Here is a 13,899-nt window from a genome sequence, read left to right as displayed (position 1 = left end):
TTAGGAATCACAACATTAGTTCCAGTTCTACAGATGATACACTCGTTTTTACTGTTTTCAAACACCAAATATCTGTTAAATCTTAGCAACAATACATTGAGGACACATCTGGGAACCTGAGCTTTTTAAACTAAAAAACTTTGGACATTTGTCAGAAAATGGAATGCACCATGCCAGAAAATCATTATTCTCTTTAATCATAACACACATGTCAAACGGCAGTCTTGCTTTATGTAGATGAGAAACCCCTTCAAATAAATAAAATCTTTGTTATGTTGATCTTGAAAAAGTGATGCAGCTTTTTATTCCCTTTTTAATCTGGGCTATTGTTCCTTGCCGTATTGTGGTATTAACCATGAAACCTACTCACAGCTGCAACTGATTACAAAATGCAGCAGCTCTTCTCCCGACAGGCCAACAGCACAGGGATCAGATCTCTCCTGTGTTGGCGTCTATTCAGCAGCTCACTGAAAATAAGTGATTTTTAAATTATGATTTGTTTGTGAAGCTGTGCATGTTCTTACAGCACAGTCTATGTCACATTAACACCCCTATGAACCCTAGGCCTTCTGATAAATTATCTAACGTTTGTCTCTTTTCAAAGAGACTCGTTATTTACATTTATTTTGTTATTCTTTCCCTTTATTTAATCTAAAGTGAATTGTGAATTTGAAGTACAAAATATGTCCACTGCATAACTGTCGGCTTACGTAGACAAAGAAAGCTTTGTGAGAAACCTTTTCTAAACACTACATTGCTCAGTTGTTTTTTGAAAATGACTGAGCCCTTTTAAAAAAATTAACTTCATGCTTTTTTTTTCATTGACGCAAGTCAATGAGAACTAATGTCAAGCCTATTAGATCTTATTAGATAAGTACATCTTTAAGTGTGCTATATGGTCAGACAGTTTTGAGTTTTTTCTGAACAGGAAACATAAGATAACAGAAGCCTTATCTTAAAAATTCCTAGGAAAAATCTGATAATATAAACGACATAAAATATGTACTTCTTTCTTTATATGGATTTTACTTTGTTCCACACTTTGTGCAGTATTTGACATAACATTTATTAATTGAATTTGACTTTATTACATTTTATACCCACATTGTGGATGATAAAAGAAAGGCTGCTGTATTCAGGCTGGACTGATTCAGAGTCTGTCTCCTCTCCTTAAAGGATATTGGGCCAAAGTCAGCCTTTTCACAGAACTGGAAATGTTTGTGTGTGCATGTTAATGTAACGTTTTTTCTTCTCCCCAGACATCCAATCTAGTAAGCACAAAGACCGGAGGAAAGGCTCTTTGGACGTCAGGTCCACAACTTCTCGGGGGAGCGATGGTGAGAGTGAAGGGAGATATATGATGAAAACTCTGGTCATTACTTGCCAGCTTATGGGACCTTCCTTGTTGTTTGTTTGCTTCAAGTGTTGATTGAGCCTACACACAAACACAATCTTTAGATGGAAAACTGCCGCCTAATTGTAATTTGGGGATGTATTTTTTTCATTCTGTCAGGGAGCTCGCAGCGAAGGCACTCCTCAATGGCCCGAATCCACTCCATGACTATAGAGGCTCCCATCACCAAGGTGGGTTCATTCCCCCCCCTATCATCCCTCCCAGCCTGCGTCTCATGATTATCACTTTGTACTGATGTTTTTTATCTCATGACTGAACTCTTGGGTTATTAATCTGCCAAAACCGCCATGAGCACTTCTTGTACAGCTAATAGCATCGAGGCTAGAGGCCACTCATACCACGTCAAGAGGCGATGGGCGGATAAAATGCCACATTTCATGCACAAGGCATTCAAGCATGTCAAACCAGAATGACCTGCTGTTGCTGTGGTTTATGAAGTCTGCAGCCTGGATAGTCAAAAACAGAGAAAATCCCCAGGGATGGTCATATGACACACTGCAGCTCCAGTGCTTTGTCATTTGACTGTGTAGTCAGTCCCTGAAGGCGCTATCCTCTACAGATTAAAGCACTGATAGTGAAATAAGTGAAAGTGCGTGGTTGTGTGTGTATGTGTGTATAATTTGAGCTAGCTATAACTTGTTTTCTAGGAAAAAGCAAATGTTTAAATTAGTTTTTGGAAGTTTTCTACCTGTCAAATATATTTTGTACAGAGACAACTGTTTTTCCCCTGTTTTCAAGATGTTATGTTAATCTACGCTAACTGTATCCCTTCTGTAGCTGCATAGTTAACAGCAGATACGAGTAGTATAGTTAGTTTACATCTTACTGGTTAACTTCAGGGTTTCCTACAGGGAACAGAGACATTTTCAGTCATTGAAGATTTTGTAATGATCAAAATAACAGGAAATTCTATTTATTTGAATTGTACGATAATTTTTTCAGAATTTTTGATTTTTTTTTACATTATCAGAACTTCATTTGCTTATTTTATCCTAGTCCTACGCATGTATTTTTATAAATAGTACACAATATCAGTTTGTTGTTGCTTTTTACATAAAGGGCTTTACAAATAAAAATACTTGTTTCGTCTTCCAGGTAATCAACATCATCAATGCAGCGCAGGAGAGCAGTCCAATGCCCGTGGCAGAGGCCTTGGATCGGGTACTGGAGATCCTGAGGACGACTGAGCTCTACTCCCCGCAGTTTGGCACCAATGATGAGGACCCCCATACGAATGACCTCGTGGGGGGGCTGATGACGGTAAGCAGCAGATCCTGTGGAGAACAAGGGTCCTTCAAGAGGTCTGAAACACCCAAACAGCTTCCTTCCGCTAAGAATGAATCGACTCCCATATGATAACGCACGTCAGAGGCAGAATTCCTCAGTGATAACACGCAAGGTCCAATCACCATGAAAGCCTATGATAGCGCGTTCAATTAAAGAAACAGAGCCAGGAGTGGTTATGTGTGAGGATCTCTTTCCATATTTTGGGGAGGGAGAGAGATTAACAGACAGCAATGGTGAAGTACAGAAGTAGAAAGAGTGCCAAGTTGGCAGTCTTGGCAACAACCCCAGAGGAAGTGTTAGATTGTCCTTTGTGCTCCTGTAGGCTGGAGAGGAAAGCCCAACCCGCCAACCACCCCCCCCCCCCCCCCCCCCCCCCCCTCCCTCTCTCTGCACACAGTCACACTCACATGAACCTCTTCCTCTCAACGCCGCAGGCCTAGAAACATCCTGTTCTTTGGATCAGATGAATAAGCATGGCTTTACTTATACATGTACACTCTGGACTCACAGAGGCAGAGAGCTGTTACACACAGTCCTTCCCCAGAAACAGTTGTTCTGTATAAGTGATAAAGACTGATGAAACCAGAAAACAGTGATGCATGAGTTCAGGTTTAGATCGTTATTTATGTACGATCATGTTGGTTTATGAGGTGTCTGGCTGCATATGTAGTTAGATTAATTTATTTTTGTGCGCTGGCTCTGACCTCATAAGACGCAGCGAACATTAAGAGAAGAGCTGTCATCTTTCTGGGCAGAAAAGTCTTTAAATAACCAGTGTGTACAGAAGCACCGCCCCCATGAGACAATGCTCGGGTCAAAGATGAGCCACTCTCCTCTTCCTTTTTCACTTGTGAAGTAAACATTTAACTCTGCAACACATACCCATGTACTAGCACACGCCCATTGTATACTGTAAATATATTACATTACTGTTTTCACAAAGCTGACAAGTATCAACAATAACATTAGAGAGAAATTGAGGCTTTAATGTTCCTAATGTCTTATTTTAATGTTTTTTAAGCGTTTTAACATTTGATAACCTAAAGGCATAGTTTCATTACCACATAAAACAGATTTAGTTCAGCGTCTTGTAAGTTATTCTTTGAGAGACACATTTAAACAATATAAATGTTTTTGATAAACTATAATGGATGCAGAACTACTGCAGTGGTTGTTGTTCACATTAAACAAGACTAAGGGTATACTCCAATACCCAAACTTCTGTACTATTTAGTATGCCAGAGTCAACTTGCAAGCCAGCAGGCTTTACTAACCCACTATCCTAAGCGCAGTATATACTGTATATGAGCAAGAGGGTCAAAGTTCAAGTTTCAATGAAAATGACAAAGCAGAATTTAGCAATTTTATGCAAATTTCAAGCAAGGGCGTCTTACAAAGTATGTAGTGCAGTATGTACTAAAAGTAAAAAGTATGTTACTTGCTGAAGTTTAGCAGGTATATAGTTTGAAATGTCCACCATCTTAGTTTAGCATGCTTAGCATTCAGCTAACATGAGCCATTGAGCACTGAACACAAAGTACGGCTGATGGCAAAGTTGTTTCAGTTCACACAGCGAGAACTTTAATGTTTGTACCAGATGTCACACAAAACCTCAAATGTCAAGCTCATGGGGGCGCTAAGGGACAAATCAGGTGGTAATTAATATTCATCTTCTGGGGACCATGAATGTTTTTTTAATTAACCGACTGATATTGTTTGAAGTAGAGCCACTTGTTTGATCTTTATTTACAGTTTCTTATTACCCTGTTTTTTTCCCAAAGCTGTTAGAAATCACAGTCCTAACAGGGCCGGATCATTTCACCAGTAACCTCTGAGAAGCATGTGTTTGATTATTAAAGTGATGATGTGTTGCACCCCTGATGAGCACCATTTGCTGTCACAGCATGCTGCAGTGCCCAGAGGAAGACAAATAATAATGTAATATTTTCCGGCAGATTATCTGACATGTACATAAATTAACACGGTGTCATTTCTGACACAACTATTACATTTAACCAATATGGAAATTATTTCTTAAACCGCACATTGGCTTTATTATTAGGCTCTGCTTGGCTGCCTCATCCTTCGCTCACTCTGCGTGCTAGTGGGGGAACTATATGAGGTGTCAACATATGACGACCTCCAAAACATTGTGTCATGGCACAGATGAAAGATCACTCATAAAAGTGTTAATATGGAAAATCTGTGTCTTTGTTTCCGATTATGTATCATACTGTTGTAATTCGTTACGCTCTCGCCTCAGTCAAAGTGCATTTCCTCCTGCAACTTGGTTGAAATACACAAGACAAATAGTCAAGTTTAAAAACGATAAACACAGATGTTAATTGTTGTCACTGCTGTGAATATAATTAAAACATGAATGGTTCTAGTCTCATGGATGTAAGACAAACAATATCTTTAGTTAAATGTAAACCTTTATCTATCCACATATTTATTTGTTTTTCTACGTATCCTTCTTTCTGTATCTTTGTATGCACCACATATACCAAAGCAAATTCCTCGTATGTGTAAACCAACTAATAAAACTGATTCTGGTACTGATTCTGATATTGATGGAGCTCCGAGGTGTGAAAGTGAAGTGATGTAATTTCGTATCTATCGTTAGATACAAATTATTGTGGCTTAATCTGGGCATCAAACCACTTTTCAATGTTGGTCAATGAACAGAGGTGGAAGGAGAACTCGGTACTTGAGTACAATAATACAATTATTAGCTGCAATATACTTAAGTATCAAAAATAAAAGTGACTGAATTGTCTTTACTTTGAAGTCCAAGCTGATGTCATTCTCAGTGTTGGTATTTCTAGCAGCTTCATTTAGCACAAAATACATTCATATCAGTTCTGATGTCAGATTACATGTCTCAAAGCCCCCAAACACTTTAACTGTCCATATATTTTATTCTGAAGGCAGTTTTGACAGCTTTGACACTGGTGCTCCTAACACTGAGCTGAACTCTTCATGTGTCTGTTCAGAAAGCATGAATGATGCTGTCAGTTTGTGCTCCCTCACTCCCTGACACTTTCTTTCTTCTCTGTTCACAGGATGGCCTACGCAGATTGTCAGGAAATGAATACATCTTGGCCTCGAAACGTAAGTGTACTTACATTAAGGATATGAACTGCTATGCTACATTTTAGAGTCACATTGATTTTCTACAAATGTATTCATCTTAATGTATTCTCTTGCGTCTTACTTGCTCACAGAGCCCCACCATATGCCCAGTCACCTGACAACCCCTCTGACTTTAAATGACATCCCCCCTCGTATCGCCCAGACCATGGAGAACGAGGAATCTTGGACTTCGACATTGTGAACTTGGAAGCTGCAACCATGAAACGGTGAGGCAATAACACAGTTAGGGTCTACCAAAGGAACAATGCCTTTTGTTTGACAGCCTGGGATGAGAGTTGATATTTAACTAATATGCTGAATCTTCCCGCAGGCCTTTGACTTACTTGGGCATGAAGATCTTCTCCAGATTTGGGTCTGCGAGTACCTTAACTGCCCTGAGGCCACTTTGCGCTCCTGGCTTCAAGTAATTGAAGCTAACTACCACTCCAGTAACTCCTACCACAACTCTTCTCATGCAGCTGATGTCCTGCACGCAACAGCGTATTTCCTCTCCAAGGAGAGGGTCAAGGTAATTTGAAAAAAAGAAAAGAAATCTCTATTATTTTAAAACAATATATGCCAAATTTGTTAAATATAACATGTTATCTGAATGTTGCTGCTGGTCAAAAGCTTAGCCTATAGACATATAAATATATAAGATGTATATATATATATATATATATATATATATATATATTTCATCTTCAAGAAAAAATAGGTGACATAACTGGTTTTGAAAGAGAAGATGTGTATATAAAATGATGTTGCTGAAAGTCAGCAACTTGAGTGAAATGTTAGCACACTTTTGTTTACAAATGTCCAACACGGCTCTGGTCGTGAGCCTAAACTCCTACAGTATGTAAATGTGGGGATTTTCTACTACAGTCCCGTCTGAGACTGTTATCAGAGAGTCGTGGTCCGGCCCAAGTGTGTCAGTGGCTCAGTAACTGCTGGAGGCCGGGCTCTGGCTAAAGCTGATTACCAATCTGTCTATTTCTGATGTCAGTGGAGGGATCTTTCATTGGCTTAGCTAAGTTACATCACCAACGGTTAACAAATATCTGGAAATCAGGTTAGCAGGTTAGCAGATCTGTTGTGTTGAAAATGATTTTAGAAATTATTAATTATTTTGAAAGTCTTTATAGTGGTTTTTTCATTCAGTGTTTATTTATTTTCAAAATGTTACATCACACAGAACAGATATATATTTCTATGTTTAAATATATTTTTTTACAATTTCTGTCATGACAACTTCAGAAGTAGGTTCAAAAATAGTTTTTTTAAATCTACAACATTGATCACACATTCAACTAACTGAAAGATTAATATGTTAAGTATCATGGAAATCTTAAGATCCATATTCAATGCAACTACAAAAAGAAAGAAAAAAGGAGCTTTTAATTGCATTATCCTAATAATGATTATCATGAATAATGAATAAACACAACCGGTCCCCACTATGCAAAGCTACTTCTGGGTTCAACCTGCAGGTTATACTTGAAACAAGTCACAGCTGTATTAATATCGGGATGTGACATGTCTAGTTAATGTCTTTGAAGGTTATGGCTAGCCTTTGGCCTAGTTTATCACTCAAAACAATGCACCAAAGTATCATCATACCAGAGTTTTCCTTTAAATGCCTAACAACTTGTTCAATCTGCCCCAACAGCAAAGTTTGGATCCCATTGACGAGGTGGCCGCCCTCATTGCTGCGACTGTTCACGACGTGGACCACCCAGGCCGCACCAACAGCTTCCTGTGTAATGCAGGAAGTGAACTGGCCATCCTCTACAACGACACCGCTGTGCTAGAGAGCCACCATGCAGCACTGGCCTTCCAGATCACTACGAGAGATGATAAGTGCAACATCTTCAAAAACATTGAAAGGTAGGAGAGTCATTACACAAGAAAATACTGTAAGTCACCCACAAAAATAATCATCCAGTTCATGCCTCTGATGTTCTTGATCATCAGACACAAAACATTAGCATTATGAAACTAGGCATTCCCCTTATTGTGTGGACGGGCTGCAGGTCTACAAAAAGTTTGACCTCAGTGTTACCGAAATTGCTTAACTAAATGTTTTTGTGACATAAGGTTGAAAAGATAACCTCTGTATTAAGATGAATTATTTATTTATGTTATTCTAAACTATATGCAAATGTGCTGACTTTTATGAATATGTGCAATAATGTAGTGGCACTAGGAACCCAGTAGTTTTTGCAAAACTTTATTAGATAAACAGAGGTTTTGTAATATACAGAATAGTCTAATAAATATATATAATATTTGTAAGCATCAACACAGTCTACATAATTATATTATATACTACTAGATAACATGTTATTTATTGAGTTCCCTATATAAAATAGTTTGTGATACAGACGTGTGTGTGTGTGTGTGTGTGTGTGTGTGTGTGTGTGTGTGTGTGTGTGTGTGTGTGTGTGTGTGTGTGTGTGTGTGTGTGTGTGTGTGTGTGTGTGTGTGTGTGTGTGTGTGTGTGTGTGTGTGTGTGTGTGTGTGTGTGTGTGTGTGTGTGTGTGTGTGTGTGTGTGTGTGTGTGTGTGTGTGTGTGTGTGTGTGTGTGTGTGTGTGTGTGTGTGTGTGTGTGTGTGTGTGTGTGTGTGTGTGTGTGTGTGTGTGTGTGTGTGTGTGTGTGTGTGTGTGTGTGTGTGTGTGGAGAGACAGTGGCAGGGTAGTAATGTGATTTGAGTCCCAAAGCAGAAAAGCTCACATGTGCTGGTCCCCTCAGAGGGGGAAGGTGAACAAAGCATCCATTCATCGCCACTGTCACTGCAGTCAGAAGGGGAAAACTGTTCACACGGGTTTCCATGCTGTTTACCACACTGTCATCTCACTCTCTCTTTTTTTTCTTCCACCACCTCCCTGCCTTCCCTCCTTCATCTGTCCATCCCTCTGTCTTTTCTGTCTCTGTCTTTCTTCCTCTCTAGGAATGAATATCGAACGCTACGACAGGCCATCATCGATATGGTGCTCGCAACTGAGATGACCAAACACTTTGAACATGTCAACAAATTTGTCAACAGCATCAACAAGCCACTGGCTGCTCTGGAGGAAAATGGGGTGAGATTAGAAATGATAAAACACAGCAAAAAAGGTTTTTATAGTTACTAACTGTGACAAAATAGTAGTTCAAATACAAATTCCTTTTTCCTCAATAGTTCAGAACAGGAAGGACACACTAGATAAACGCAACTATTGTAATCTCATTCTGTCGAACAGTATGCAAGCAACAAATGTTTTAAGAGCTTGAGAGATGACGATAGTGGTTCAGGGGACTTGTGGCCTGTTGTTGCCCGGGCACAGATATCTTTGTGGGGAGAGAATTTTACAACTTGGTTCCATCTTTCTCGTCTGTGTGTGGAATGCTCAACACAGACATTTAAAAGTTGCCCCTTAAAGGCAGGAATGATCTGGATGAATGATTTAATGCTGAGAAAATACTGTGTAAAACCACTTCAAGAACATCGAAGTATTTGATAGGATTTGTAATGGACTGTAGTTTAGTTGCAAATCAAAAAGGAGCTCTTTGGCCTTTTTGTCACATATACTTTCATTCAGCCTCGAGCCTTAAAGGTGGGGTAGGTAATTTTGGTAAAAACCAGCTCGAGTGCGCTAGAATTTGAAAATACACAGCCGGAAGAAATCTGCCACTTCCTTCAGACTTCCAACACACACGAACGTGCACATGACCAATGAGGGCACGAGATAAGTTTGTGCACAGATGGAAGGCTGACAGGCAGGTAGGCCATCCAGTTATTTTAGCCAGGCCGGCTAAAATGATTGGTCGTGCTTTTTACAGTACTACGGCTTCCACAGATGATGGAATTGTATGGATTTTTTGTCAAAGTACTTAAGATATTCATTGCTATCGGGATGTTAAGAGCATTCCATGGAATATAACAAAAAGTGTATCTCGAGCCGGTTTCTCAAATTTACCTACCCCACCTTTAAGTAAAACAGAGACCTCACACATCTCGGCTAAGCCAAATAGACGTTCTGTACTTCTACTAAACAAAATTGTCAGTTCATCCAATCTTGAAAGATACAGTAAGCTGAAAATCATGTGACTGCCCGACTTATGCTGTACTCTTTTACATGCAAGTGTTGCTGAAGTTCATAAGAAACAAACGCTGCTTCTTAAAAAAATCCTCTCCCATGAATCAAAAAGCCTGCTGTCAGTGCCATATTTTATTTTCCCAGAATTTGTTTGTGTCTAAACACATTCATTATTTTTAAAGTTGTCAAGCTGTTCTTGGTGCTATAGCTGTCTATTGCTGATAATAATAAGAACTTCAGTTGTCCTTGTGTGCTAATGCTCTGCTTCTGGCTTTCCTTTTAGGGAAGCAGCGATGAGGACTCCGCCAAAAGCATTCTGACGTCCCCCGAGAATCGCATCCTCGTCAAGCGGATGCTCATTAAGTGTGCGGACATCTCCAATCCATGCAGGCCTCAGGAGCTCTGTATAGAATGGGCCGGGCGCATCTCAGAGGAGTATTTTGCACAGGTAATTAGACAAAAGATACAACTTTGATGGTGTTGTGAAATGGATTTTTTTTATTTTATGATAATCATTTGTGCTGTTGTCTCTGGTGCAGACGGACGAGGAGAAGAGACAATGTCTACCAGTGGTTATGCCTGTGTTTGACAGAAACACGTGTAGCATCCCAAAGTCTCAGATTTCCTTTATAGACTACTTCATTACGGACATGTTTGACGCATGGGATGGTAAGGATGCACTGCACGTTAACACTAAAAACACATACACTGCTTTACATCTTCATTGTTATGTAATAAATCAATTTTTCTATCTGGATTTCTTATTGAGATCCAGTTTTAGGAAGATGTACAATACAAGCATAGTAAACCAAATTCAAGCTCACAAATAGCTCAGACAGTGGACAGTGCATTCCCTATGAAGGAAGACAATTGTAAGTGGCATGAGTAAAATGTTAAGAAACCTTCTAAAGAAATTAGGTAATCCCCTACTGAGTATTTAGTTTAATAGAGCTGTCAAATTAGCAAATAAAGTATCATGTTCTTTTAAAAAGTACTTTGATACCTACATTTGTACTAAATCTAAACACTCTGTTTTACTACAACATTAGACCAGGATCAGTGGAGAAACCTACTTCATCAAGTAGATCAGGAAACCTTTGTCAATGTCATTATTAAATAAATAAAAAAGTAATTGTATTGAAAAAATGATTATTGAAAAAGAGAGTACCAGATTAATCTTTATTGGTAGATATCCTGAATTAAGATATAAGAGAGTAAAAGTTAAGTTTGTGCATTCATACACAGTCATCCAAATGTATGAATAGGAAGGTGATATTGACTTGAAAAAACAAACTACCAAAGTTGACTCTTGTGTTCACCTTCTATCATTGTGTTTCCAGCTTTTGCAGACCTTCCCAACCTTATGCAGCACTTGGACAACAACTTCAAGTACTGGAAAGGCCTTGATGAGAGGAAGCTGCACAGCCTGCGACCGCCTCCAGAGTAGGCGCTGCAGTGTTGGGTCCTGGGACTCTGCGGTCCGGGGCAGCCCTCCTCTCTCCTGCCAGGGCGTCTCTCTCCCTGCCAGCCCAGCCAGCCACTGGGCCTCCTTGCCTTCACTCTTCTGCTTCTGTAGCATGCTGAGCGTCCACAAGTCCGTCCATACAGAAACCACAGAAGGACTTCCTGGCAGGCAGTTGCAGCTGGCTTGTCAGATGAGAACTGTGACAAACAGACACGGACACACAGCATCCTTATGAACTCCTCGTGCCTCTCAGGCATCCGCAGTGTAGCTGGCCAAGTGACACGATTGAGAGATGGTCCTAACAGGCCTCCTGGCAAAGCCTCCATCCCTTATTTACTACATGAGCACTCCTGTCTGCCTGTGAAGTTGCTGTTTGAGTAAAAACTGCTTGTTAGCTGAAGGAGCTAGCAACACTGGAGGAGTGGGTGAAATGTGGCCTGGATATGAAGGTGACCAATCCACATCAGGCCATATCATAATTACCTTTGACCTCCATCCCTGTGCTCGAATCAAGGCAGGACTGCTCCTTCTGCCCCCAGAGGCCACACCATGAAAGAACACTCCACTGCTTTTTTTTTTTTTTTTGCAACACTTTCATGTGTCCTTCAGAAACACATCCAAGTGGACACATAGCTGTCATAACAGACATGTGGGAGGGGATGCTTTCTCTTTGGGTCAGGGAGTGGATCTTTACTTTAGGCCACTGCTGAGAGACAAACACCTCAACATCATGATCATAGGTAACTAATTACCCATGATTTGGTATGTTAATTTTCTTAGTTTTTCCTTATTTTATATAATAAAAACATTCATAAATGAATGAGTTGATAAGTAAGAACAAATAGAAATTTCAAAAAGAGAGAGAAAAGCCAAAGCTGATGAAAACAAATAATATAGCTAATTATTACTCATACAAAGCATTACCATAATAAACATGTTTATTTTCTTATCAAAAGTACAGTACCAGTTTGAATGAACACTTTTGTATTGCACTGTAAACAATATTAGAAATGTCTACGTCTCAGTGATTTGTCCAGGGATGGGATGGTGTGTGTGTGTGTGTGTGTGTGTGTGTGTGTGTGTGTGTGTGTGTGTGTGTGTGTGTGTGTGTGTGTGTGTGTGTGTGTGTGTGTGTGTGTGTGTGTGTGTGTGTGTGTGTGTGTGTGTGTGTGTGTGTGTGTGTGTGTGTGTGTGTGTGTGTGTGTGTGTGTGGCAACAATCCCTTGCTCTTGGTTTAATGCTGTACACCGCTTGACATTTGACAACAGCAGAAATATGTGAAAACATTTTGGACTTGAACATTTTTTCTCCCAGAGATTTTTGTATCTGGTTTATCCTACTGAAAAGACTGCCTTATTTTATACAATATTTATACAGTACATCCCACTGTGCAACTGCAACGGACATCTGGAGTTTTTATTATAACATAGTCAAAAGGTTATGTTCAAGTAAATCTCAATATTTTTATAGACAATGAATTTTACACTGGATTTGCAGCAAATGAGATCAACCATTCTAGCTATCTGAATACCTGTGAAGTGGATGGTCACACAGAGCGTGTATGCAGAGATCTAAATGGTTAGGAAGGATGTGGATCGCAGAGTTGTCTATCACTGTTTTTGAAGCAGTCTCCTAGAGGCCTGCTTGCATTGATTTTTTTTATCAAACATCATTATATTTTGGCCACTTGTCCAACATCCTTATGCACAGACCCAGGGAACAGCTTTCTGTTCAAGGCTGGTTTCAGATTAGGATACTAATATATGTAAAAGATTGTTGCTTATTAAAAAATCCTCTTTAAACAGTATATTGATACCATAACAGCCAAGCAAATTATGGTTAATAGGAAGTTATTGACCATGGTTATGTTTGTGTCTCTCTTATGACAGAATTGTACTCTCAATCAGGGGATTTGTTTGTTCCTTCTGATTCAAATGTTGGTCTGAAGGCACGGAAAAAAAATAGAAACTATTCAATGAAAAATAAAATAATGTCAATTATAAGTTTGCAGTCTTTTTCCTGCAGTGACCCAACTTCTGTCCTCCTACTTATTTTATATTTCTCTGTTTATCTTTGCGTTTTTTCATTAGCCTACAAAAGCCTTATACATATATTTTGTATTTGCTCAAATTTGTCTAGTTATTTAACTATGTTTACTCACTTTACTTCCTGAAGGTTCCTTGTTTTACTTTTACATTTTGTAAAATATGAAATAACTATAGGGCACATATGTATCAATAATTAAAGGATTTCCATTTTTTTCAACGAAGGATTCCTTTTAGTGGGTATGAAAAATGAAAAAAATTAAATTATGTAGGATTCTCTGAGATAGCACAATTAATACATTGGAATATTTTTATTTTCCGTATTAAAAAAATATGTTTTCTACTGCAAAGCACAGAAGACTGCTTATTGTTTTAAATGGATCAAGGGTATGTTTAACTTCCTATAACTTTTCTTTTTATAAAAATAAAACAACCCAACCTGATAACATTTGGGAAATTAATTCCTGGGAAAC

General features: G+C 39.1%; 1 protein-coding gene across 1 annotated transcript in view; it reads left to right on the top strand.

Annotated features, from left to right (window-relative positions):
- pde8a (phosphodiesterase 8A) overlaps positions 1–13,384 on the top strand; it is a 48,787-nt gene extending 35,403 nt beyond the window's left edge. The window contains 13 exon segments of the mRNA XM_079662384.1: positions 1,260–1,337; positions 1,514–1,584; positions 2,510–2,674; positions 5,767–5,815; positions 5,929–6,021; positions 6,024–6,063; positions 6,168–6,208; positions 6,211–6,365; positions 7,506–7,723; positions 8,788–8,920; positions 10,200–10,364; positions 10,456–10,585; positions 11,257–13,384. Of these exon segments, the coding sequence (XP_079518510.1) occupies positions 1,260–1,337; positions 1,514–1,584; positions 2,510–2,674; positions 5,767–5,815; positions 5,929–6,021; positions 6,024–6,063; positions 6,168–6,208; positions 6,211–6,365; positions 7,506–7,723; positions 8,788–8,920; positions 10,200–10,364; positions 10,456–10,585; positions 11,257–11,363 (1,445 nt within the window). The 3' untranslated portion in view covers positions 11,364–13,384.
- Positions 13,385–13,899: the final 515 nt, after the last annotated feature.

The sequence above is a fragment of the Notothenia rossii genome (genome assembly GCF_949606895.1).
Source record: "Notothenia rossii genome assembly, chromosome: 2".
Classification (NCBI taxonomy): domain Eukaryota; kingdom Metazoa; phylum Chordata; class Actinopteri; order Perciformes; family Nototheniidae; genus Notothenia; species Notothenia rossii.
This window is presented reverse-complemented; position numbering and strand designations above follow the sequence as displayed.